The sequence below is a fragment of the Carcharhinus amblyrhynchos genome, chromosome 4 (genome assembly GCF_965287045.1).
Source record: "Carcharhinus amblyrhynchos chromosome 4, sCarAmb.v2.hapA, whole genome shotgun sequence".
Taxonomy (NCBI): Eukaryota; Metazoa; Chordata; class Chondrichthyes; order Carcharhiniformes; family Carcharhinidae; genus Carcharhinus; species Carcharhinus amblyrhynchos.
The window spans coordinates 73,744,158-73,767,416 of record NC_137327.1 but is presented as its reverse complement, the minus strand read 5'-3'; the positions used below and the strand labels follow the sequence as shown (position 1 = coordinate 73,767,416).

The window sequence follows — 23,259 nt, the reverse complement described above, 5'->3', positions numbered from 1 at the left end:
ATCATCTGCCTCTACACATATGTTGCCTGTTGTAGCTTTAGATATCACGATGAAGAAGCCTTTAATTACAACAGTGATTTATTGAAGGAAAAATAAAATGTGACTGGGTGGCCAATGGTAACACAACAATAATAACAACAGCATTATCAACTGTGAAGGCAATGGTGACACTGGGAATTGAGTTGGGGACTTTGGTCAAGTGAAAATTAAACACAGATGCAGATATTTGAAACCTTGTCTCCAGTGACAGCTCGAGACTCACAATCGTAAGTGTTCCCTGGAGACAAAGAACCACAAGGGAAGACCTACATCGGGAATAGATCTGTTTACACTGATCCTCTTAAATTTTCTCCTTTAAATACCTCCCACAGCTCTAACATTGATTTACCTTTAAGTCACTGTTTACAGTCAGTTTTTGCTAAATCACTCCTCAGCTTCATAAAAATGACTTTGTCCCAAATTAGAACTCAAACTCCCGTTTTATTTGTATTCTTTTCCATTATTACATTAAAACTTACTGAATTATGATCACTACTATCAAAGTACTCTCCTGCTCCCACTCCTTCCACTTATCCTAATTCATGTCCTAAAGCAAAGTCCAGAACCATACCCCCTCTTGTTGGATTTGCTACAAACTAGCCAACAACTTTCTCTTAACTGCACTTGAAGAGTTCTGTTCCCTCAATTCCTTTCATACCAAAGTTATTCTAGTTAATATTGGGGCAATTAAAATACCTGATTGCAAGTCCCTTTCTGTTTTTGCACTACAGAGATTTGCAACATATTTGCCCTTTCATCTCCCTCTGACTGTTTAGGAGTCTAGAATATAGTTGTGTGACAAATCATTTTGTTCCCTAACTCAATGCATACAGCATTTATGAGGATTTTTCTAACATTCAACTATCCTCACAGCTTTAGTTGTTTCTTTGACTAAAATTGACTGAACCCTTCCTTCCTTTACCACCCCTCCTTTCTATCTGACCTGAAAACCCTGTAACCAGGAATGTTGAATTGTCAAACCTTCCCTCTTCAAGCCCATTTCTGTAATAACTATTTCATCATACTGTCACATTTCTATCAGTGCCCTCAGCTTATCTGCTTTGTTTGCTATACAGTAAGAAGTCTCACAACACCTGGTTAAAGTCCAACAGGTTTATTTGGCAGCACTAGCTTTCGGAGCCTCAAGCTCCTTCTTCAGGTGAGTGAGGACTTGTGTTCACGAACAGGGCATATGAAGACACAAACTCAATTTGTTATATGCCCAGCACTGAAGTATATACCCTTTAGCACTGACAAATTTTTCTAACCTTTGTTTCCTCTACCTTCCAGACTCATCCATTAATTTCTTACATAAGAACATAAGAAATAGGAGCAGGAGTAGGCCATCTAACCCTTCGAGCCTGCCCCGCCATTCAATAAGATCATGGCTGATCTGTCGTGGCTCAGTTCCACATTCCCGCCCTCTCCCCATAACCCTTAATCCCCTCGCTTTTCAAAAACCCATCAACCTGCGTCTTAAAAATATTTAGCGAGGCAGCCTCCACCACTTCAACGGGCAGAGAATTCCAGAGATTCACCACCCTTTGAGTGAAGAAGTTCCTCCTCAACTCTGTTCTAAACCGCCCCCCCTTTATCTTGAGGCTGTGCCCCCTAGTCCTACTGTCCTTTCTGAGCGGGAAGAGTCTCTCCACCTCTATCCTATCCATCCCATTCATCGTCTTATATGTCTCAATGAGATCTCCCCTCATTCTTCTAAACTCTAACGAGTACAAGCCTAGTTTATTCAGTCTCTCCTCATAGCTCAACCACCTCAACTCCGGTATCAGCCTAGTGAACCTCCTCTGCACTCCCTCCAAGGCCAAAATATCCTTGCGTAAGTACGGCGACCAAAACTGCACACTCCAGCTGCGGCCTCACCAATGCCCTATACAGCCGCAGCAAGACCTCCCTACTTTTATATTCAATCCCCTTCGCTATGAAAGCCAGCGTCCCATTTGCCTTCCTGACCACCTGCTGCACCTGCAAGCTGGGTTTTTGCGACTCATGCACAAGGACCCCGAGGTCCCATAAGTGATATGTGGCTGAACTCCAGACTTCATAACCTTTAATTCCTTTGGATAACAAAAATCTCAAATATAAATTTACAGTTGATCTAACCTATATTGTTATTTGTGGAAGAAATTTCCAAACATTGAAACATAGAAGATAGGAGCAGGAGGAAGCCATTTGGCCATTCGAGCCTGCTCCGCCATTCATTATGATTATGGCAGGTCATCCAACTCAGTAGGCTAATCCTGCTTTTTCCCCATAACCTTTGATCCCATTTGCCCCCGGTGCTACGTCCAGCCGCTTCTTGAATACATTCAATGTTTTGGCATCAACTACTTCCTGTGGTAATGAATTCCACAGGCTCACCACTCTGATGAAGAAATGTCTCCTCAACGCCGTCCTAAATGGTCTACCCTGAATCTTCAGACTGTGAACCATGGTTCTGGACTCCCTCATCAGCGGTTCACCAAACCCTTTACTACCTTTATATAGAAATCCTTCCCGAATTTATTCCTGAAAATCTGGCTACCTATTCATAGTCACATGAATGGGAGGCAAACAGAGCGATACAAATGTATCGATGCAGGCGTAGTGAGCCCAAGAGCCTCTTCCTGTGCTGTATTGTTCTTTGTATTTACCTTCCATTTATAACTTTGTTCCTACTGATTCTACTCTCCAGTCTCTAATCCCCTTGTCAAATTAATTTAAACTCTCCTCGATAACACAAGCAAAACATCTCACAAGGTATTCAGCCCCAACACTGTTCAGTTGCAAAAGCCTCTTAAGTAGAGCGTCTGAAATCTAATGATAGCAATCTAATAATCTATTAAAAAACTTCCTACCTGAGTTACATAAACCAGGCCGAAAAGAAACAACAGCAAACATGTGACACCAGCCAAATAATTTTGTTTTGTTCGCTGAAGTGCAGGGAACCTGTCCTGTAAGCTCGTCGTAATTGTTTCTGGTGAAATATAATATATTGGACTTTCATAGCATCTGGCCCATTTTTACTGAGCCAACAAAAACTCAAGTTTCATTAAAGACAGACGCGTATTTGTTGCTTCAACCTACTGTTCATACATCATAGAAAGAAAGTAAAGATTGTGTTTTATCTTTCATGATCTCAGAATATTCTGAAGTACTTCATTATCAATGAAGTGTATGTTTATGATTGGATAGGTAGTGACCAACCTGTACACAGCAGGCAGGATTTTCTAGCCGCACTTGCCTGGAAACCAGGAAGTCCCACCCGAGATCAATGGACCTTTCCATAGTCCACCCCCTTGCCCGCTAAATACCTGTGGTGGGTGGGACGGGAAAATTCACCCTAGCATGTTTCGCACAAACAGCAATAAGATGGTGATCAGTTAACTTATGATGTTAATTGGGTGATCAACATTGATCACCCAATTGAAGAAATCACTTTGTTTTATTTCCACCTGAGGGGGCAGATGAGCTCCAAGCTGCGGTTTGCTCCTCTTGCTCCATGTGGCAGGCTGGGGACAGTTTCAGTCTCCTGGGTCAGCATGTGAGCAGGGTGTGTCTCCAGCTACAGCTTCTGGAAGCTCGAGTTTCAGAGCTAGAGCAGCAGCTGGAGACACAGTGGAGCATCCGTGAGTAAGAGAGTATCGTGGATAGCACATTTAGAGAGCTGGTCACACTGCGGGCTTAGAGTCTGCAGGCAGGAAGGGAGTGGATGACCACCAGATAGAGCAAGAGAGATAGGTAGGTACTGCAGGAATCTCCTGTGACCATTCCCCTGTAAAACAGATATACGGTTTTGGATACTGTTGAGGGAAGTGACCTCTCTAGGGTAAGCAGCCGCAGCCAAACTCATTGTACTATGGTTGGTTCCACTGTAGAGGAGAGGGATAAAAAATGTGCCAGTGTAATAGTTGTAAGGAATTCAAATGTAAGCTGAATAGACAGGTATTTCTGAGGTTGCAAACGAGACTCCAGGATGGTATGTTGCCTCCCTGGTGCTAGGGTCAAGGATGTCTCAGAGCAGCTGCAGGACATTCTGAAGAGGGAGAGTGAGCAGCCAGTAGTCGTAGTACACATTGGTACCAATGACATAGGTAAAAAAAGGGATGAGATCCTAAAAGCAGAATACAGAGGGTTAGGAAGAAAGTTAAGAAATCAGATCTCAAAGGTAGTGTTATCAAGATTACTATCGGTGCCACATGCTAGTCAGAGTAGAAATGAGAGGATATATCAGATAAATACATGGCTAAAGAGATGGTGTCGGGGGGAGGATTTCAGATTCCTGGGGCATTGGGATCAGTTCTGGAAGAGGTTGGACTTGTACAAATTGGACGGGTTACATCTGGGCAGGACTGGGACTGATGTCCTAGAGGGAGTGTTAGCTAGAGTGGTTGGGGAGGGTTTAAACTAATATGCCAGAAGGATGGGAACCTACGTAAGGAGTCCAAAAAGGAGAGAGCCAGGACAAAATGTGGAGAGAAGGTTCGAACTACATCAAAAATCAGGAAAAAAGTTAAAAGGAAGGAGAACTCGGGAGATGTTATTAATGGAAGTGTTAGAATTAAAACAGAAGGTACAAAAACTAGAATAAGGGCACTTTATCTGGATGTTCATAACATTCGAAACAAGGTAAATGAGTTGACAGCACAAATCATTGCGAACGAGTAAGATTTGGTGGCCATTACAGAGACATGGTTGCAGGATGGTCACAACTGGGAGTTGAATATCCAGGGGTATCAGACTGTTCAGAGGGATCAACACAAAGATAGGGGAGGTGATGTAGCTCTGATTTTTAAGGATGACATTAGGGCAGTAGTGAGAGATGATATAGGTTCTATGGAAAAAAAGGCTGAATCCATTTGGGTGGAAGTTATAAATAGTAAGACGAAAAAGTCATTGATAGGAATAGTCTACAGACACCAAATAATGACATCATGATGGGGTGAGAAATAAACAAAGTAATTGATGCATGTAAAAATGGTATAGCAATTATCATGGGGGATTTTAATCTACGTATCAATTGGTCAAGCCAGGTCAGTCGAGGCAAACGTGAGGAGGAGTTCATAGAATGTATCTGTGATATCTTTCTTGAACAGTATGTAGTGGAACCAACAAGGGAGCAAGCTATCCTAGATCTGGTCCTGTGTAATGAGATGGGAATAATTAATGATCTTATAGTTAGGGATTCTCTCAGAAGAAGCGATCACAGTATGGTTGAATTTAGAATACAGATGGAGCATGAGAAGGTAAAATCCAATATCAGTGTGTTGTGCTTAAACAAAGAAGATGACAAAGGGATGAGGGAAGAGTTGCTAAGGTATATTGGGAGCAAAAACTTAATGGTGGGACAACTGAGGAACACTGGAGGACTTTCAAAGTGATCTTTCACAGTGCTCAGCAAAAGTATATACCAGTGATAAGGAAGGACTGTAGAAAAAGAGATAATCAGCCATGGATATCTAAAGAAATAAAGGAGGGTTTCAAATTGAAAGAAAATGCATACAAAGTGGCAAAGATTAGTGAGAACCTCGAGGAATGGGAAATCTTTAAAGGTCAGCAGAAAGCCACAAAAGAGCTGTAAAGAAAAGTAAGATGGATTATGAGAGTAAACTAGCTGAGAATATAAAAACAGATAGCAAAGGTTTCTACAAATGTATAAAACATTTAGTCCAAAGCTGTGTGGGTTAGGTTGATTGGCCATGCTAAAATTGCCCCTTAGTGTCCTGAGATGCATAGGTTAGAGGGATTAGTGGGTAAAATATGTAGGAATATGGGGGTAGGGCCTGGGTGAGATTATGGTCGATGCAGACTCGATGGCCTCTTTCTGTACTGGAGAGTTTCTATGATGATGATGATGAAAACAAAAAAAGAGTTTGGTCCTTTAGAGAATGAGAAGAGGGATGTAATGACTGTAGATGAGAAAATGGCTGAGGCATTGAACAGGTATTTTGTGTCAGTCTTCATAGTGGAAGACACAAATAACATGATCAAAATTGATGACAGGAAGGCTATGGCAGGTGAGAACCTAGAAATTATCATTATCATGAAAGAGGTAGTGTTGAGCAAGTTAATGGGGCTAAAAGTAGACGAGTCTCCTGGTCCTGATGGAATGCATCCCAGGATACTAAAAGAGATGGCGGGAGAAATAGCAAATACACCAATGGTAATTTACCAAAATTTGCTGGACTCTTGGGTGGTTCCCGCAGATTGGAAAACAGCAAATGTGACACCACTGTTTAAAAAAGGAAGTAGACAAAAGGCAGGCAACTATAGGCTGGTTAGCTTAACTTCTGTAGTAGGGAAAATGTTTGAATCTATCATCAAGGAAGAAATAGCAAGACACCTGGATATAAATTGTCCCATTGGTAAGATGCAGCATGAATTCATGAAGGGAAGGTCACGTCTGACTAATTTGGTGGAACTCTTTGAGAACATTACATGTGCACTGGACAATGGGGAACCTGTGGATTGGTGTATCTGGATTTCCAGAAGGCATTTGACAAGATGTCACACCAAAGACTGCTATGTAATATAGAAGTGCATGCTGTTATGGGTAATGTATTAGCATGAATAGAAGATTGGTTAACAAACAGAAAGCAAAGAGTGGGAGTAAATGGATGTTTTTCTGGTTGGCGATCAGTGACTAGTGGTGTGCCTCAGGGATCAGTATTGGGACTACAACTGTTTACGATTTACATAGATGATTTGGAGTTGGGGACCAAGTGTAGTGTGTCAAAATTCGCAGATGTCACTAAGATGTGTGGAAGAGCAAAGTGTACAGAGGGCACTGAAAGTCTGCAAAGGAATACAGAAAATCCAAGTGAGTGGGTGAGAGTCTGGCAGATAGAGTACAATGTTGGTAAATGTGACGTCATCCATTTTGGTAGGAATAACAGCAAAATAGACTATTATTTAAATCGTAAAAAATTGCAGCATGTTGCTGTGCAGAGAGGTGCACTTGTACAGAAATCTCAAGGAGTTTGTTTGCAGATGCAGCAGGTAATTAAAAAGGGAAATGGAATTTTGTCCTTCATTGCTAGAGGGATGGAGTTTAAAGACAACGAGATTATGTTGTAGCTGTATAAGGTGCTGATGAGGCCACACCTGGAGTATTGTGCACAGTTTTTGTCTCCTTATTTGAGAAAGGATATGTAGCACTGGAGGGGGTACAGAGATTCACTAGATTGATTCCGGAGTTGAGAGGGTTGGCTTTTGAGAAGAGACTGAGTAGACTTGGCTATACTCATCGGAAATCAAAAGAATGAGGGGAGATCTTATAGAAACATACAAGATTATGAAGGGAATAGGTAAAATAGAAGCAGGGAAGTTGTTTTCACTAGCAGGTGAAACTAGAATTAGGAGACATGACCTTAAAATAAGGGAAAGCAGATTTAGGACTGAGTTGAGGAGGAACTTCTTCACACAAAAGGTTGTGAATCTGTGGAATTCCCTGCCCAGTGAAGCAGTTAAAGCTGCCTCATTGAATGTTTTTAAGGCAAGGATAGATCAATTTTTGAACAGTAAAGAAATTAAGGGTTATGGTGAGCTGGCGGGTAAGTGGAGTGCAGTCCACAAAAAGATCAGCTATGATCTTATTGAATGGCAGAGCAGGCTCGAGGGGCCTACTCCTGCTCCTAGTTCTTGTGTTGCCTTGGTTTTATGTTTCATCAAAAAGGTGGCTCAGAGGGTCAATTTACTCTCATCAAAGTGATAAGGCAAACTGAGCAAACTACATGACTTCCTTTTATCAGAATAGAAAGAGTTTGGTGAAATAAATTAATATCACACTTACCTACAGATGCAAACTGACTGTCAAGTCCCAGAGAGAGCAGCATGAAGAAAAATAAAATGGACCAGAAAGGTGCCCCTGGCAACTGTGCAAGGGCTTCAGGGTAGGCAATGAAAGCCAAACCAAAACCTAAACAGTGGATAGAATTTAAAAATTGTAATGTTACTGTGGCTTTAATAAATGTACTTTTTATCATGTTTCTTGTAAGGAGTACATTTGAAATTCAGCTTTGATATACATGGTGCTGATTTGTCTGAAATAACGTGCAGCTCCATGCTGAGAATCCAGGATAGTAATGGATCTTAGCTAATGGGGTGTTTGGTGAAATTGTGTTAATGCATTTGTGTTCACTTGGGTTTTTCCTTGGGGTTTCAGATTAGGATTTTGATTAGGTTAATTGACAGACTCAGAGAATGGATGGAGCTACGTTTATAGGAGGGACAGCTTTTTTTTTAAAAGAAGTAAGTAAGTTACTGCTGGGTTTTGAAAGAAGCAAGAGGTGCCTTTCTATTTCTATGTCTCTCTCTGGATGCTGCTGTTTGGGACTGGCAGAAGACAGACTTCATTCCATCTCTCTCTTCAGAAGTATTTAAAAAGCACTATTAACGAGTACAAGCATGTAAGCCTGATGTTTTCTAAATGATTTTGAAGAGAGGTTTTACATCTGTAAGAGGAATATTGCTTAAATTAGAACTGAGACAGGTTAGCAGTTAAGACTTATATCTTGACCTGTTTAAGAATTTCAGTTGGTAAATGTTAAGTTAATTCATTTGTTAAATTTTGTTAAATAAAGTTTGTTTTGATAAAAGCCTCCCAGTCTGTCAGTTGAATTATGCCTGGAGTGAAACATCATATACTCACACTAATGTCAAAATAGAAAATTGTTAGGTTTTACTCTAACTTCATAATATACATTGGGTGTTTCTGATCTGTACCTCAATAGTATTCAATTAATGCAATTTAAAGAAAAGTATGATAAGCCAAGACCATTTATTTAAATTAGATGTACAAGTCTCTCAGATTTTGTTTAGTGGCTTTGATCATTTTATGTAAATTCCAGGGACTAAAACAAATCCAAGAGTTTTAAAATCATTGTAAATGACGAATTGAACTGAAACCTTTTATCTTTCACATTGTGAATGATACAGAATAGAATCTTTCAGAGCCACACCATAACTGGATGTGCTGCAGGAGATTTAATGGCTAAGCCAGAAGTTAATTGACATTTGGTGGGACTGGATGATCCAAGCAGTGGGCAGACTGGATCATCCAGTCCCAGTGTTAGTTTTCCATTAACTCTCCTACCTAGGGCCACAATACAGCATGATAGCCAAGGTCTGCTGTTACTACCCAGCCTGCATGTTGGGGTTTTTTTATTCTTGAAACATTAACATAACTTGCGGGCAGATCCACCCCCTCCAACATCCTCCTCTTTGTTAGGGGGCAAGCAGAGAGGAGAGTGATGCTTTTGAGGAGATCTGGAAGATAAGAATGCTTAATTTTGAACTTACTTTTTCAGAGTCTTTTTTCTCCAGAGTAGCAGGAATCAGGACTTACCTTCGAGGTTTCGGCCTCATTGTTCCACCGGAGTAAGCAGAGAGGGGAGCAATTCTTTTCAGGAGAGCTGGAATGGAAGAGTGCTTAATTTTGAACTTACTTTTGGCCCCAATCTGCAGGGAGCGGTTGGAGGGCAGAGCTGAGCATAACTACCAGCCGGGAACTGGAAATTGGCGTGGGGAATTCTGGGAAGGTTTATAGTTTGCTTTTATAGTGCGGGCGCTGTGGTTGCTGGTTAAAAGTGTTTTATTTTTACCTGTACATAATTTGGGCCGTTCCACAGGGATCAGTGCTGGGTCCTCTGCTATTTGTGACTTTCATCAATGACTTAGAGGAGGGGGCTGAAGGGTGGGTCAGTACATTTGCTGATGACACTAAGATTGGTGGAGTAGTGTATGAGGTGGAGGGCTGGTGTAGGCTGCAAAGAGACATTGATAGGATGCAGAGCTGGGCCAAAATGGGGCAGATGGAGTTTAACTCTGATAAGTGCAAGGTGATTCATTTTGGCAGGACAAATTTGAGTGCGGATTACAGTGTCAATGGCAGGGTTCTGAGGAATGTGGAGGAACAGAGAGATCTTGTAGTTCATATCCGCAGATTTCTGAAGATTGCCACTCAAGTGGACAGAGCCATGAAGAAGGCCTATAGTATGTTAGTGTTTATTAACAGGGGGTTTGAGTTTACGAGCCGTGGGGTTATACTGCAACTCTACCGGACGTTGGTGAGACCACATTTGGAATATTGTGTGCGGTTCTGCTCACCTCACCATAAGAAGGATGTGGAAGCATTGGAGAGAGTGCAAAGAGATTTACTAGGATGCTGCCTGGTTTGGAGGGTAGGTCTTATGAGGAAATGTTGAGGGAGCTAGGGGTTGTCTCTAGAGCGGAGGAGGATGAGAGGCGATTTAATAGAGGTTTATAAGATGATGAGCGGGATAGATAGACTGGACGTGCAGAGACTATTTCCTTGGGTGGATGTAGCTGTTACTAGGGGGCATAACAATAAGGTTCATGGTGGGAGATATAGGAGGGATGTCTGAGGTAGATTCTTCTCTCAGAAAGTGGTTGGGGTGTGGAATGCACTGCCTGCTGTGATAGCGGAGTCAAACACTTTAGGAACTTTCAATCGGTTATTGGATAGGCACATGGAGCACACCAGTACATAGGGAGTGGGATAGCTTTATCCTGGTTTCGGACAAAGCTTGGCACAACATCGAGGGCCAAAGGACCTGTACTGTGCTGTAATGTTCTATGTTCTATGACCAAGAGGAGAGGGAGCTCAGCTGTGTCGCCAGGCTTCTCAGACACCACTGTGGCTCTGCCCACATTGTAAGGTGTAGGCACTTTAGTTACTTCGATAAGAATGGTGATGACAGTGCAGTGAACCCAGCTGACTGTGTTTTTTTAATTGTTTTATGGATGTGGACATTGCTGGCCAGGCCGGCATGTATGTCCCATCCCTAACTGCCCTTGAAGAGGGTCAGCATTGCAGCAATGCCCAGAAGCTAATGCCTTCATGTTTCTGTTAAACTTTATAGATCCACAGCACAAAGTGGTTGGTTCAGGAATAAGAAACTGGACTGACGAACCATCAGCTAACTAGTAATGGCAAGATCATTTGTTTGTGGTGACTGGACACATCAGCGCCTGTTTAATTATATGTCATTCAGGGATGTTTGCAGATGTTTCAGAGATTACAATTCAATCTCTTCCCCATATTTTTCATGAAACTGCAAATATTGACCAGGACACACACACCTCTTCAGGTTAGAAACATTTTAACAGAAGACAGTAAATTTAACTCTGCATTCACCTGACTTTGCAACCTCTGAAACAGGCTTGTCTTGTACATGAGCCATATGTCCCAGGATGGAGAAGACAGCAAATCCAGCAAACACACTCGTAGCACAATTAACAACACAGCCAATGATGGTGTCTTCGTAACAATTGTTGTGGAATTTGTTGTAGGATGACAATGTTGTTAAGCCTCCAAAAGCCACTGAGATGGAGTAAAAAATTTGCGTTGCAGCATCTTTCCAGACCTGGTAGACAAAAAGTAAAATTTATCAATGGTAGAAGATTTCCGTTCAACCCACTCAATAGATAAAACTACATAACCATGTGGAACATGGATGAACTTACTAAATGAAGTTTCCTCTTGTCAATTGTATCTCCGTTAAACAGTAGATCCACCATTCTATTTCTCTGTCCACTACCTGCTGTCAAATTCCCTCCTGGAGTCTCACTTTCCACTGTCAGCCACATTTTCTATTCAGTGATTTGATTTGTTGCTCGCAGCTTGTACACTGACATCTGGTAACCTCCATCCCTTTAGAGAAAGCATTAAGTAGTCTCACAACACTAGGTTAAGGTCCAATAGTTTTTTTTGATAGCTCAAGCTTTTGGAGTGCTGCTCCTTCATCAGATGAGGGCAGGATTTGTTTCACAAGCAGGGCATATATAGACATAAACTCAATTACAAGATAATGGTTGGAATGCAAGTCTTAACAGGTAATCAAGTCTTTACGGGCGCAGACAAAGTGAAGAGAGCATTAAGCACAGGTTAAAGAGGTGTGCATTGCCTCAAGTCAGGCCAGTTAGTGAGATTTTGCAAGCCCAGTCAAATCGTGGGGATTCCAGATAGCAGGACGTGAACCCAATATCCCAGTTGAGGCCACCCTCGTGTGCGGAACTTGGCTATCAGTTTCTGCATGGAGATTCTGCATTGTCATGTGTCTTGAGGGCCGCCATGGAGAATGCCTACTCGAAGATCGGAAGCTGAATGCCCTTGACTGCTGAAGTGTTCCCTGACAAGAAGGGAACACTCCTGCCTGGTGATTGTTGAACAGTGTCCATTCATCTGTTGTCGTCACATCTTGCCAATGTACCATGCCTCAGGACATTGTTTCCTGCAGCGTATCAAGTAGATGACGTTGGCCGAGTCACAAGAGTACATACCATGTACCTGGTGGATGGTGTTCTCACGTGAGATGATGGCATCCATGTCAATGATCTGACACATCTTGCAGAAGTTGCTGTGGCAGGGTTGTGTGGTGTCATTGTCACTATTCTCCTGAAGGCTGGATAGTTTGCTACTTACAATGGTCTGTTTGAGGCTGCGTGGTTGTTTGAAGGCAAGTAGTAGAGGTGTGGGGATGTCCTTGGTGAGGTGTTCATCTTTATCGATGACATGTTCAAGGCTCTGGAGAAAATGTTGTAGCTTCTCCTCTCCAGAAAAGTACAACAAAGGGTACTCTGTCGGTTGTGTCCTGTGTTTGTCTTCTGAGGAGGTTGGTATGTTTTTTCATTGTGGCACATCAGAACTTTCAATTGATTAGTTAAGTGCCATATTCTGTTCTTACGAGGGCATCTTTCAGTTTCTGTAAGTGTCTGTTGTGATTGTCCTCATCAGAGCAGATACTGTGTATATAGAAGGCTTGTCCATAGGGGATGGCTCCTTTAAGGAGCTTAGGGTGGAAGCTGGAGAAGTGGAGCAACGTGAGGTTATCAATGGGCTTGCGATACAGTGAAGTGTTGAGGTGAGAATCCTTGATAGAAATGCGTGTATTGAAGAATGCAGCCGACTCCAGAGAATAGTCCATGGTGAGTCTGATGGTGGAATTGAACTTGTTGATGTCATCATAAAATTGTTTCAGTGATTGTTCGCCATGAGTCCGAAGAAAGAAAATGTCATCGATGTATCTAATGTATAGTGTCGGTTGGAGGTCCTGTGCGGTGAAGAGGTCTTATTTGAACCCATGCATGAAGGTGTTGGCATATTGAGGTGTGAGTTTGGTCCCATGGCTGCTCCATGCACCTGGGAGAACTGGTTGTTGAAGGTGAAGAAGTTGTGGTTCAGGATGAAGCAGATGAGTTGTAGAATTGAGTCTGAAGATTGGCAGTTGTCGGCGTTGAATACTGAGGCAGTTGCAGCAATGCCATCGTTGTGGAAGATGCTGGTGTAGAGCGCCAAGACATTCATTGTGATGAGGAGTGTTCCTGATTCAACTGTTCCATGTGTGCTGAGTTTCTGTAAGAAGTCTGTGGTATCATGACAGAAGCTGGGGGTTCTTTGTATGATGGATTTCAGGATGCTTTCGACGTAGCTGGAGAGGTTCTCACACAGGTCTCATTGCCTGATACGATGGGACGGCTGAGTGTGTTGGCTTTGTGTATCTTCGGGAGGCAGTAGAGATCTCCAACACGGGAGTACGTGGGATGAGAGTACGGAGGGTGCTTTGCAGGTCCAGATCAAAAGTCTTGATCAGTCTATTGAGTTGACGGGTGTGTTCTTTGGTCGGATCTGCAGATAACTGTCTGTAGTGTTCCCGTTGTTCAGTTGTCGGTACACTTGTTTACAGTAATCCGTTCTGTTCAGTATGACGTGTCTACTGGTTTGATGACAATGTTGTGGTTGTTGCTGTTTTTGATACAAATCCTGCACTCAGCTGATGAAGGACCAGTACTCCAAAAGCTTGTGCTACCAAATAATCCTGTTGGACATTAACCTGGTGCTGTGAGGCTACTTAGTGTGCTAACCCCAGTCCAACACTGACATCTCCAAATCAAATTTGCTGAGAAAAGTAAATGAAATTGATTTTTGGGATATGTTTACCTCAGCATCAGTCAGTTTGGAGAAGTCTGACTGGCTTCCAATGTAGAATTCAATTCCTTTATAGGCTCCCTCCAGGGTAAGACCTCGGATCAGGAGGATGGTCAGAACCACATACGGGAATGTCGCAGTGAAATAAACCACCTGACCATGGAGAGGAGATTGTTAGATTTTCTTGTATTGCTGGTACAACATTTATGTTATTCAATGGGAAACTGATAGGATGGTAATCAAAGTAGCAAACTATACAAAGGGTATGTTTAACATTGTGCAGTTGTATTTAAATTGTAACTGAATTTAAATATCATCACTTGCAACTCTCATTCCTGTAGAAAGACAGATGTATCTGGAACTGAAGAAGACCATTTGATTCATGTCAAGGGATTAGAGAACAACACGTTGTGATCTCTCTCAGACTCCGCCCCAAAAGTACTTTGAGTCCCTGTTGAATTTTGCTTTTACAACCAGGTCATGCCGTTTTCCGTGGCTGTTTACTCAATACTCAACATCCCTTTGCAACTAAATGCAGCTAAATCCCTGTCCTAAGTTTAGGGCTTAGGATTAACCCTCTTATTGTGGACCCTGGAAGCATTTAAAACATAATGAAGGTGAAATACAACTTTGACATGAGCAGAAAATATAAAATAGATCAACTGTCCATTATACACTCCTGATAGATTTCCCTGCCCTTTAAAATTGGTGGAAAAGTAAGTTAAATATATAACAAATTGCATTTTTGTCACTGCCAAAGTGGGACTTCAATCCTGTTGATATTTATTTTGCCTTGATTATTGAGGATTTTGAAATCATCAGCAGAAAATGTTCAAATACTCAGCAGGTCTGGCAGTATCTGTGGTGAGAGGTGAATTAAAGGTCAGGGTGACTCAGGAGCTCTTTACAAATGGCCCATGGCTCCCGATTTCTGACCCCATTGCCAAGCTGCCTGCTTTTTAGGTCTACCATTTCAAGGTGCAGGTTGGTTTGGGTCAACATTTCACCTCTGGTGCTCCTATTCTGGCTGGCTCCATTGCAGACCTTTTAATGGAGTCAGGTCAGGATTTTAAGGAATCACAGTTCACATCCCATCAGAGCAATTGTGAACCATGGTCTGTATAAGGGTATCTTTTAAAACATGAGTTCAAAAGATCCTCCTCAAGCCATCAATGCCAAGTGTGAGGACATTGTGATAAAGCAGAGAAAAAAAGAAATCCTATAATTGGGAACGATGGCTATGAGTTTAAAGGAAAATTTGGCTTTTTTAAGGTGGAAATCTGGCAGATTGTGTGGGTTGTTAGAACAACAGCATTGACGTGCAAATTAACGTAACAGCACTGGGAACAAATATTTACCTGAACCAAGTTAGTTCGATGACTAGGGACATTTCACATTTACATTCTAAAATGTGAGCTCATGTAATAAAGGTAAGAGTAACTTCTGAGAAGCTCCTTTCAGATAAGAAAAGATCAAAAAGAAAGACAGTATATCAGAGACAAATTCATCCTATGCAGGGAGCTGTTTCGAGATCTTAGCCTACAGCAGGAAGCTGTGTTTATTTCCAACAAGTTCTGTCTGAAGAAAGCTAATTTTGAGAAGCTAATTGTCGCTATTCAAATTGGAAGCAATACCAAAAAACATTGGTGTCCAGTGTGGTAACTATTGCTGGATTTTGTCTATAGGTTTTAAAACCTATGAGATAGTTTTTGGGGAGGCTTAGCTCTGAAGTTAGGAAAATAAAGGAGTTTGAAACTGGGTAAATTTAAAGTCATTGTGGACAGCCATTAATGTGGTTAACTACATTTTTATCTGTATTTCTTGCTCTGTGTTTTACTGTTAAATAAACTTTTATATCATTTAAGATCACCACAAAAGCATTTTGGGCTTTCACTGGTCTTCGTATCTTTCTATATTACACCAAACTGAAAAAGTAGAGTCATGATCACACATTCCAAAGTTTTCTACCAAGTTTTGGAATACCCTGACATTTGACATCAGTTATGCTCTTAACACAATGTAAGCTGCTCAAACAACCCCATGGCCCCTCCTGCCTCCCATGCCAAGCTATGCCCATCCACCCACTCCATGGCTCCTCAGTGCCTCATGCCATGCAATGCCCCTCTAAACTGCCCTTGGTCTTTCATGCCCCCAATGCCAATCTAATGCATTTTCAAGCCCATTATTGTACAAAACATTGCATAGAAGCATTGGACTTTATAGTGACAACTGGGTGCATAAAAAGATAAGAAAAATAAGCCATTTGTTCATTACTTTCTATTGCATTTAAAAGTAATTTCTTTGCAAGGCGATAAATGTTTCAATACTCCTAACTCTATAACAGAAACTGCAAACCCTTGAAACCCCTTAACCTTGTGTAAATAAATATTGTGAAATTGACAATAGAGATCAGATCGATTGTCAGAAAAACCCATCTGGTTCACTAATGTCTTTTAGGGAAGGGAATCTGCTATCCTTACCTGGTCTGGCCTACATGTGATCCAGAGCCACAGCCATGTGGTTAACTCTTAACTGCCCTCTGCAAAGGCCGAGCAAGTCAGCTGTATCAATTGCTACAAAGTCTCAATGAAATGAAACCGGACAGACCACCTGGTATTGACCTAGATACCAGAAAAGACAACAACAAAACAAACAGCCCTATCGATCCTGCAAAGTCCTCCTTACTAACATCTGGGGGCTAGTCCCAAAATTGGGAGAACTGTCTTATCAACTAATCTGACCTTGTCGTTCTCATAAATCATACCTTACAGATAACACCCCAGATACCACCATTACCATCTCTGGATATGACTTGTCCCACCAGCAGGACAGACCCAGCAGAGGAAGTGGCACAGTGCTATACAATCAGGAGGAAGTTGCCCCTAGGTGTCCTTAACTTTGACTCTGGACCCCATGAGGTCTCATGGCCTCAGGTTAAACATGGGCAAGGAAACTTCCTATTGGTTACTTTGTACTATCCTCCTTTGGCTGATGAATCAGTATTCCATGTTGAACAACATTTGGAGAAAGCACTGAGTGTGGCAAGGGCGCAAAATATACTCTAGATGGAGGATTTCAATGTCCACCACCAAGAGTGGCTCGGCAGCAACACTACTGATCAAGCTGGTAGGGACCTGAAGGATATAACTGCTAGACTGGGTCTGCAGCAGGTCGTGAAGGAACCAACAAGAGGAACTAACATACTTGACCTCATCCTTATCAATCTGCCGGCTGCAGATGCATTTGTCCATGACGGTATCAGTAAGAGTGACCAGCGCACAGTCTTTATGGAGATGAATACCTGCCTTTACATTAAAAATAACCTTCATCGTGTTATCATCATGCTAAATGGGACTGACTTCGAACCAATCTAGTAACTCAAGACTGGGCAGCCATGAGGCGCTGTGGACCGTCAACAGCACCACAACTAAAAAGCGGCACAATTTGCAACCTCATGGCCCAGCACGTCCCCTACTCAACCATTACCATCAAGCCAGAGGATCAACCCTGATTCAATGGAGAGTTCAGGAGGACGTGCCAGGAGCAGCACCAGGCATACCTAAATATGTGATGTCAATCTGGTGAAGCTAAAAAACAGGACATCTAAAAAGCATGCCAGATGGCAAAAACAGCAAGTGATAGACAAAGCTAAGTGATCCCACAACCAACAGATCAGATCTAAGCTCTGCAGTCCGTCCACATCCAGTCGAGAATGATGGTGGATAATTAAACAACTCATGGAGGAGGAGGCTGTACAAATATTCCCATCCTCAATAATGAAGAAGTCCAGCACATCAGTGCAAAAGATAATGCTGAAGTATTCACAGCAATCCTCAGCTAGAAGTGCCAAGTGGATGATCCATCTAGGCCTCCTCCAGTGGTCTCCAGCATCTCAGATGCCAATCTCCAACAATTTGATTCACCCCATACGATACCAAGAAATGGTTGGAGGCACTGGATACTGCAAAGGCAGCGGGCCCTGATAACATTCCGGCAATAGTACTGAGGACTTGTGCTCTTGAACTTGCCGCTCCCCTAGCCAAGCTCTTCCAGTACAGTTGCAAAACTGGCATCTACCCTATAATGTGGGTAATTGCCCAGGTATATCCTGTACACAAAAAGGACAAATCCAACCCGGCCAATTACCACCTAATCAGTCTACTCTCGATCATCAGTAAAGCAATGTGAAGGGAGCATCAACAGTGCTATCAAGCAGCACCTGCTCATCAATAATCTGCTCAGCGATGGGTTTCACCAGGGTCACTCAGCTCCTGACCTCATTACTGCCTTGGTTCAAACATTGACAGAAGAGCTGAGTCCCAGAGGTGAGGTGAGAGTGACAGCCCTTGTCATCAAGGCCGCATTCAACCGAGTGTGGCATCAAGGAGCTCTAGCGAAACTGGAATCAATGGGTGTCAGGGGGCAAGCTCTCTGCTGACCCAGTCGCTGGGTCAAAATCGCTGGAGGTGGTGGGGGAGGGAGGGGGGGGTGGGGTGTGGGGGTGGAGGTGAGGGGGATAGGTGTTGATGAGTACAATGCTGATGAGTACAAAGTAGCCACTGTACAGGACTACTTTGAGGACATCCCTAAAGCATTTCTGCTGTTCTCCAGGGAGTCTCCTATTGTGATTGATTTCCAAGCCATGACGTGACTTTTTAAACCACATAGGAAGATGGTTGTGGTTGTAGAGGTTCAGATATCTCAGCTTCAGGAAATCTCTGCAGGAGTCCTTCAGGGTGGTGTCCTAGGCTCAATAGTCTTCAGCTGCTTCATCATTTGCCTTCCCTCTGTCATAAGGTCAGAAATGAGGATGTTCAATGATTGCACAATGTTCAGCACCATTCACGGCTCCTCAGATACTGAAGCAGTCCATGTTCAAATGCAACAAGATCTGAACAATATCCAGACTTGGGCCGGCAAGTGGCAAGTAACATTCGCACCACACAAATGCCAGGTAACAACCATCACCAATAAGAGATACGCTAACCACCACCCCTTGATATTCAATGTGTAACCATCACTGAATCCCCCCCTGTCAACATCCTTGGGGTTACCATTGACCAGAAACTCAACTGGAGTCGTCACATAAACATAGTGGCTACAAGAGAAGGTCAGAGGCTCCAAAACACTGTGGTGAGTAAATCACCTCCTGATTCCCTGGAGCTTATCCACTATTTACAAGGCACAAGTCAGGAGTGTGATGGAATACTCCCCACTTGCCTGGATGGGTGCAGCTCCAACTACACTGAAGCAGCTTGACACCATCCAGGACAAACCAACCTGCTTGATTGACATCACATCTACAAATATTTAATCCCTCCCCTACCGACATTCAGTCGCAACAGTGTATACTATCTACAAGATGCACTGCAGCAATTCACCAAAGCTCTTGAGACAGCACCTTCCATATCCACAACCTCTTCCATCTAGAAGGACAAGGACAGCAAATAAATGGGATCACCACTATGTTCAAGTTCCCCTCCAAGTCATTCACCATCCTGACTTGAAAATATATTGCTGTTCTTCACAGTCACTGGGTGAAAATTTCTGGAGGAGGTAGGGATAGGGGGGGTCAGAAATAGTGGTAAGTGGGGTGTGGGAGTGGAGGTGAAGGGGATGGGGGTGGGGTGGGGGCAGAAATACTGGTGAGTACAAAGTAGCCACTGTTCAGGAGTACTTTGAGGACATCCCTAAAGCATTTCTGCTGTTCTCCAGGGAGTCTCCTATTGTGATTGATTTCCAAACCATGACATGACTTTTTAAACAACAATGGCCCCAATAAATAATCTGGAAATCCCGCTCCATGCTAATCCAGCTCTATACTTGGTCTCTTTCTTTATTCCATTACCTCCTGTGCCCCTCATCATCCCTTAGCAATTAAAAACTTCTGGCCCATGTCGTGACTTCAACAAGGTCCATGAGTTGGACCTGCTAGAATATGAGCTCCCTAATTGAGGGCTAGCTATCAACAGATCCAGGCAGCAGGCGATCAATGGGGTCGTCCATCCCGACTGTCTGCCCCTCTACCGTGGCTATATTTGCAGCCAGGTGGCCCTGGAGAGGGAGCATGTGGTGTCCACGGGCGCAGTTGACACCTTCTGTACCCCATGGGCACCGCAGGGGCTGGGGTATAGTATAAAACCTGGAAATCACATTATGATTTAAAGTTTTAAGTTTCCTTTGTTTTTTGTGCAGGCTGTTCCCCCTCCTTTTGGAGAGCTGCCCCTTTTAATTTGTCCCTAAATTAATTTGAGTTTGCTGACTTGTTTGGTATGCAAAAGAGCTCCCTATTTGAGAGCTCCAGAAAATAAGTCCCTAATTGAGGGCTGCGATTTGATTTCTGGTTCGAGCTGTTCCCTCTCCTTTTGGGGAGCTACCCCTTTTAATTTGACCCTACGTTAATTTGAGTTTGTTTATTTGGTTGATAGGTATTGAAAGTGATCCCTAATTGAGGGTTAAACTATTAATCCAGAAACTCGGCCAATGTCTGGGGACTCGGGTTCAAATCCCACCACGGCAGATAATGGAATTTGAATTCTACATTAAAAAAAACCTGGAATTAAGATTGATGTTTTAAGTTTCCTTTACACTTTGTCTTTTATTTTGGGTGGCTCCCCTTCTTTTGGGAGCTGCTGCTTTTAATTTGTCCCTGATTTAATTTGAGTTTGTTTACTTGTTTGGTATGCAAAAGAGCTTCCTAATTGAGTGTGGTTAAGGCTGCCCAATCAGCGAGCTCTACACAGACACATCATTGGAGTGTCTTGGTCACTGGCACTTGGGATGAATATGCTGTACTGGGAAATTCCTGTCTCTCTGTTCTTACATCTGAATTTACTTAAAACCTCACCTTTCTCTGGCTTCTCCAAGTTCTGACACGTTTGACCTAAAATGCTAACTCTGTTTCTGTCCACACAGCTGCTGTCTGTTTGCTAAACCTTGGCTGTTTTTTTTTCACATTTCCCGCATCTGCAGTATTTTGCTTTAAAACAATTTTCTTCCGTTTTTAGACAAAGAGGTGCTTACAAAATCCGGCAAACAGTAATAACTGCTGATTTAGGAACAGTTCTTTGTGCAAATTAGTAGCTGGGAGGATCTTCTTGATAGGGGAGTGGGAATTCTGAAATCCTTTAGGGGATAATTAGATATTATAGATTGTTAAGAGTAGGTGAATCACTTTCACATTGCGACAGCTATGGTCAATTTTGGAGAATTATGACTGTTGTTATGAGTGAGATTATCAGATCTCATCCATACACATGTTCCTTATGCATTTTGGATTTCTAACACTCCTGAACAAATTCTATTAACATCACTTATGCGATAAACCAATTTGCTTAAAAAATATATTTTAAATTGTATATATTTTAATGCAGGGATCTGACTGTGCATCACTAATTATTTTACCTTTCCTGAAGATTTGATTCCTTTCGATAACGCTGCCCCAACAATGAGCCAGGCCAGAAGCAGACAGAGGGCTAAATACCAGACTATCTCCCCAGTCTCATCAATTGAACTGGAACGATCCAAAACAACTTTACTGAATAAAACACCAGGAAACATCTTATGTTAGGACATTTATTCATTAGCACTGGTACATAAAATACAAATAGACATGGTGGCACTGGAAATTGCTGATTCTTATGCTTCCGAAATTGTGGTGACGCAGTGGTTACCGGTTAGGGACCTGGGTTCAATTCCCAATTTGGGTCACTGTCCATGTGGACATTATGCTAAACCTTGATTGAACCCTTGTTCCATACTTACAGCACATTGTGCAGTCTGGTTGCTATATCATAAAAAGGATGTAGAAGCTTTGGAGAGAATGTGGAGAAGATTTGCAAGTATGGGGATACCAGATTTGCATAGGCATACATACATGAGGAGGCAGTGGTTTAGCGGTATTATCACTGGAGTAGTAATCCAGAGACCCAGGGTAATCCTCTGGGCCCCATGTTGGATGTTGAAATTTAAATTCAATAAAAATCAGAAAATAAATATCTAATGGTCGATATAACACAGCTTTTTTCTATGCAGCAAAACTGGAATAGTAATCCAAGTTAAGTGAATAATGATGATAAAATCTGAGGGGTAATACTCTGTCTAAATGAAGAATAACAGTTTCAGGTCAGCCTTGCAGTCTGAACAAACAGATCTGTCGGAAAGATCTCTCTCAAATCAGATACACTGGGCCCGATTTTACCATTGTGTTGGGCATGAAAACTTGATAAAGTTGGGTATGAGGTGATTAGCATGATCCGTGCCCGTGTCTGCGCAGATGCCCACTTTACCAAGGCCCAAAAATGGCCATGATCTGTCCCATGTCAGAAACAGGCGTGATGTCAATTTAAATGCATTTGCATGTATTTAAATACTTTTGCATGCATTTAAATGGACTTAATGAGCTGGACACCCAATCTTATCTGCATTTCCCCCTTTACCGTAGTGTCTGCCCGTCCAGATTTGGCACGAAACAGACATTCTCGGTTAAGGTCTGTTTCAGGCACTCCAACTTCCGAAGAGGTAAGTTCAGAGCTACCAACGGCTCTCTAACTCAGATCAGTGGTGGTGGGGGAGGGAGGGAGGGAGGTGGGCCAAATCATCCTCTGGTGGGAGGGAGGGAGGGAGGAGGCGGGTCAGTTGGTTCTCTGATGGTGGGAGGGAGGAGGGAGGCCTGATCATTCTCTGGTGGGGGTGGGGAGGAGGGAAAGAGGAAGCCAGCGGGATCTCTAGTGGGGAGGTGGGGGGGGGGAAATGAGGAGGAGGGAGGCAGGCCAGATCATTCTCTGGTGGGGGGAACAGGGGTGGGGGGGGGTGGTGGAGGCAGGGGCGGGGAGGTCCGCTGCCACTCTGTGGGCAGTTGGTGGGGGGAAGGGGGACCCTGCTGTCACTTTACAGGTGATTGGTGGCGGAGGGGAGGGGGGGGACACAAGAGGTTCGATCAGTCTGGGTAGTAGGGAGGTGGGTGGATAAGGGGCAAAGTTATGTCGAGGGGGTGGAGCAATGTCTCTTGGGGCCATCTCTCCCGCTGTTTGCTTCCAGGCCACTTTATCCACTTTTTGCACTCAGGAGTGGTGTGACAGGCATGTTTTTCAATTTTTGTTTCCACTGCGCTTGCGCAGTTGAAGGCTCTGATTGGAGCTGCAGCGTTTTGGGCGCGATAATCCCCACTGACAGTGCAATCGATCCACGATTTTTTGCTGGCTGAGTGCATCTGGGGGCGCCTGAGAATCAGAATGATAAAATCGGGCCCACTATCAATTGCAACAGTTAAATCAAAC

The 23,259-nt window shown here is 43.0% G+C and overlaps 1 protein-coding gene across 1 annotated transcript in view; it reads right to left on the bottom strand.

The window, feature by feature from the left end:
- The window catches only part of LOC145342446 (sodium- and chloride-dependent neutral and basic amino acid transporter B(0+)-like), a 46,563-nt gene that overhangs the window by 4,346 nt on the left and 18,958 nt on the right, over nucleotides 1-23,259 (bottom strand). The window contains exons 6-10 of the mRNA XM_080188008.1: nucleotides 21,386-21,518; nucleotides 13,994-14,134; nucleotides 11,192-11,420; nucleotides 7,826-7,951; nucleotides 2,892-3,010 (exon numbers count right to left, since the gene is read on the bottom strand). Coding sequence (XP_080044134.1) covers nucleotides 2,892-3,010; nucleotides 7,826-7,951; nucleotides 11,192-11,420; nucleotides 13,994-14,134; nucleotides 21,386-21,518 — 748 coding nt within the window. The remainder of the gene's footprint in view (nucleotides 1-2,891; nucleotides 3,011-7,825; nucleotides 7,952-11,191; nucleotides 11,421-13,993; nucleotides 14,135-21,385; nucleotides 21,519-23,259) is intronic.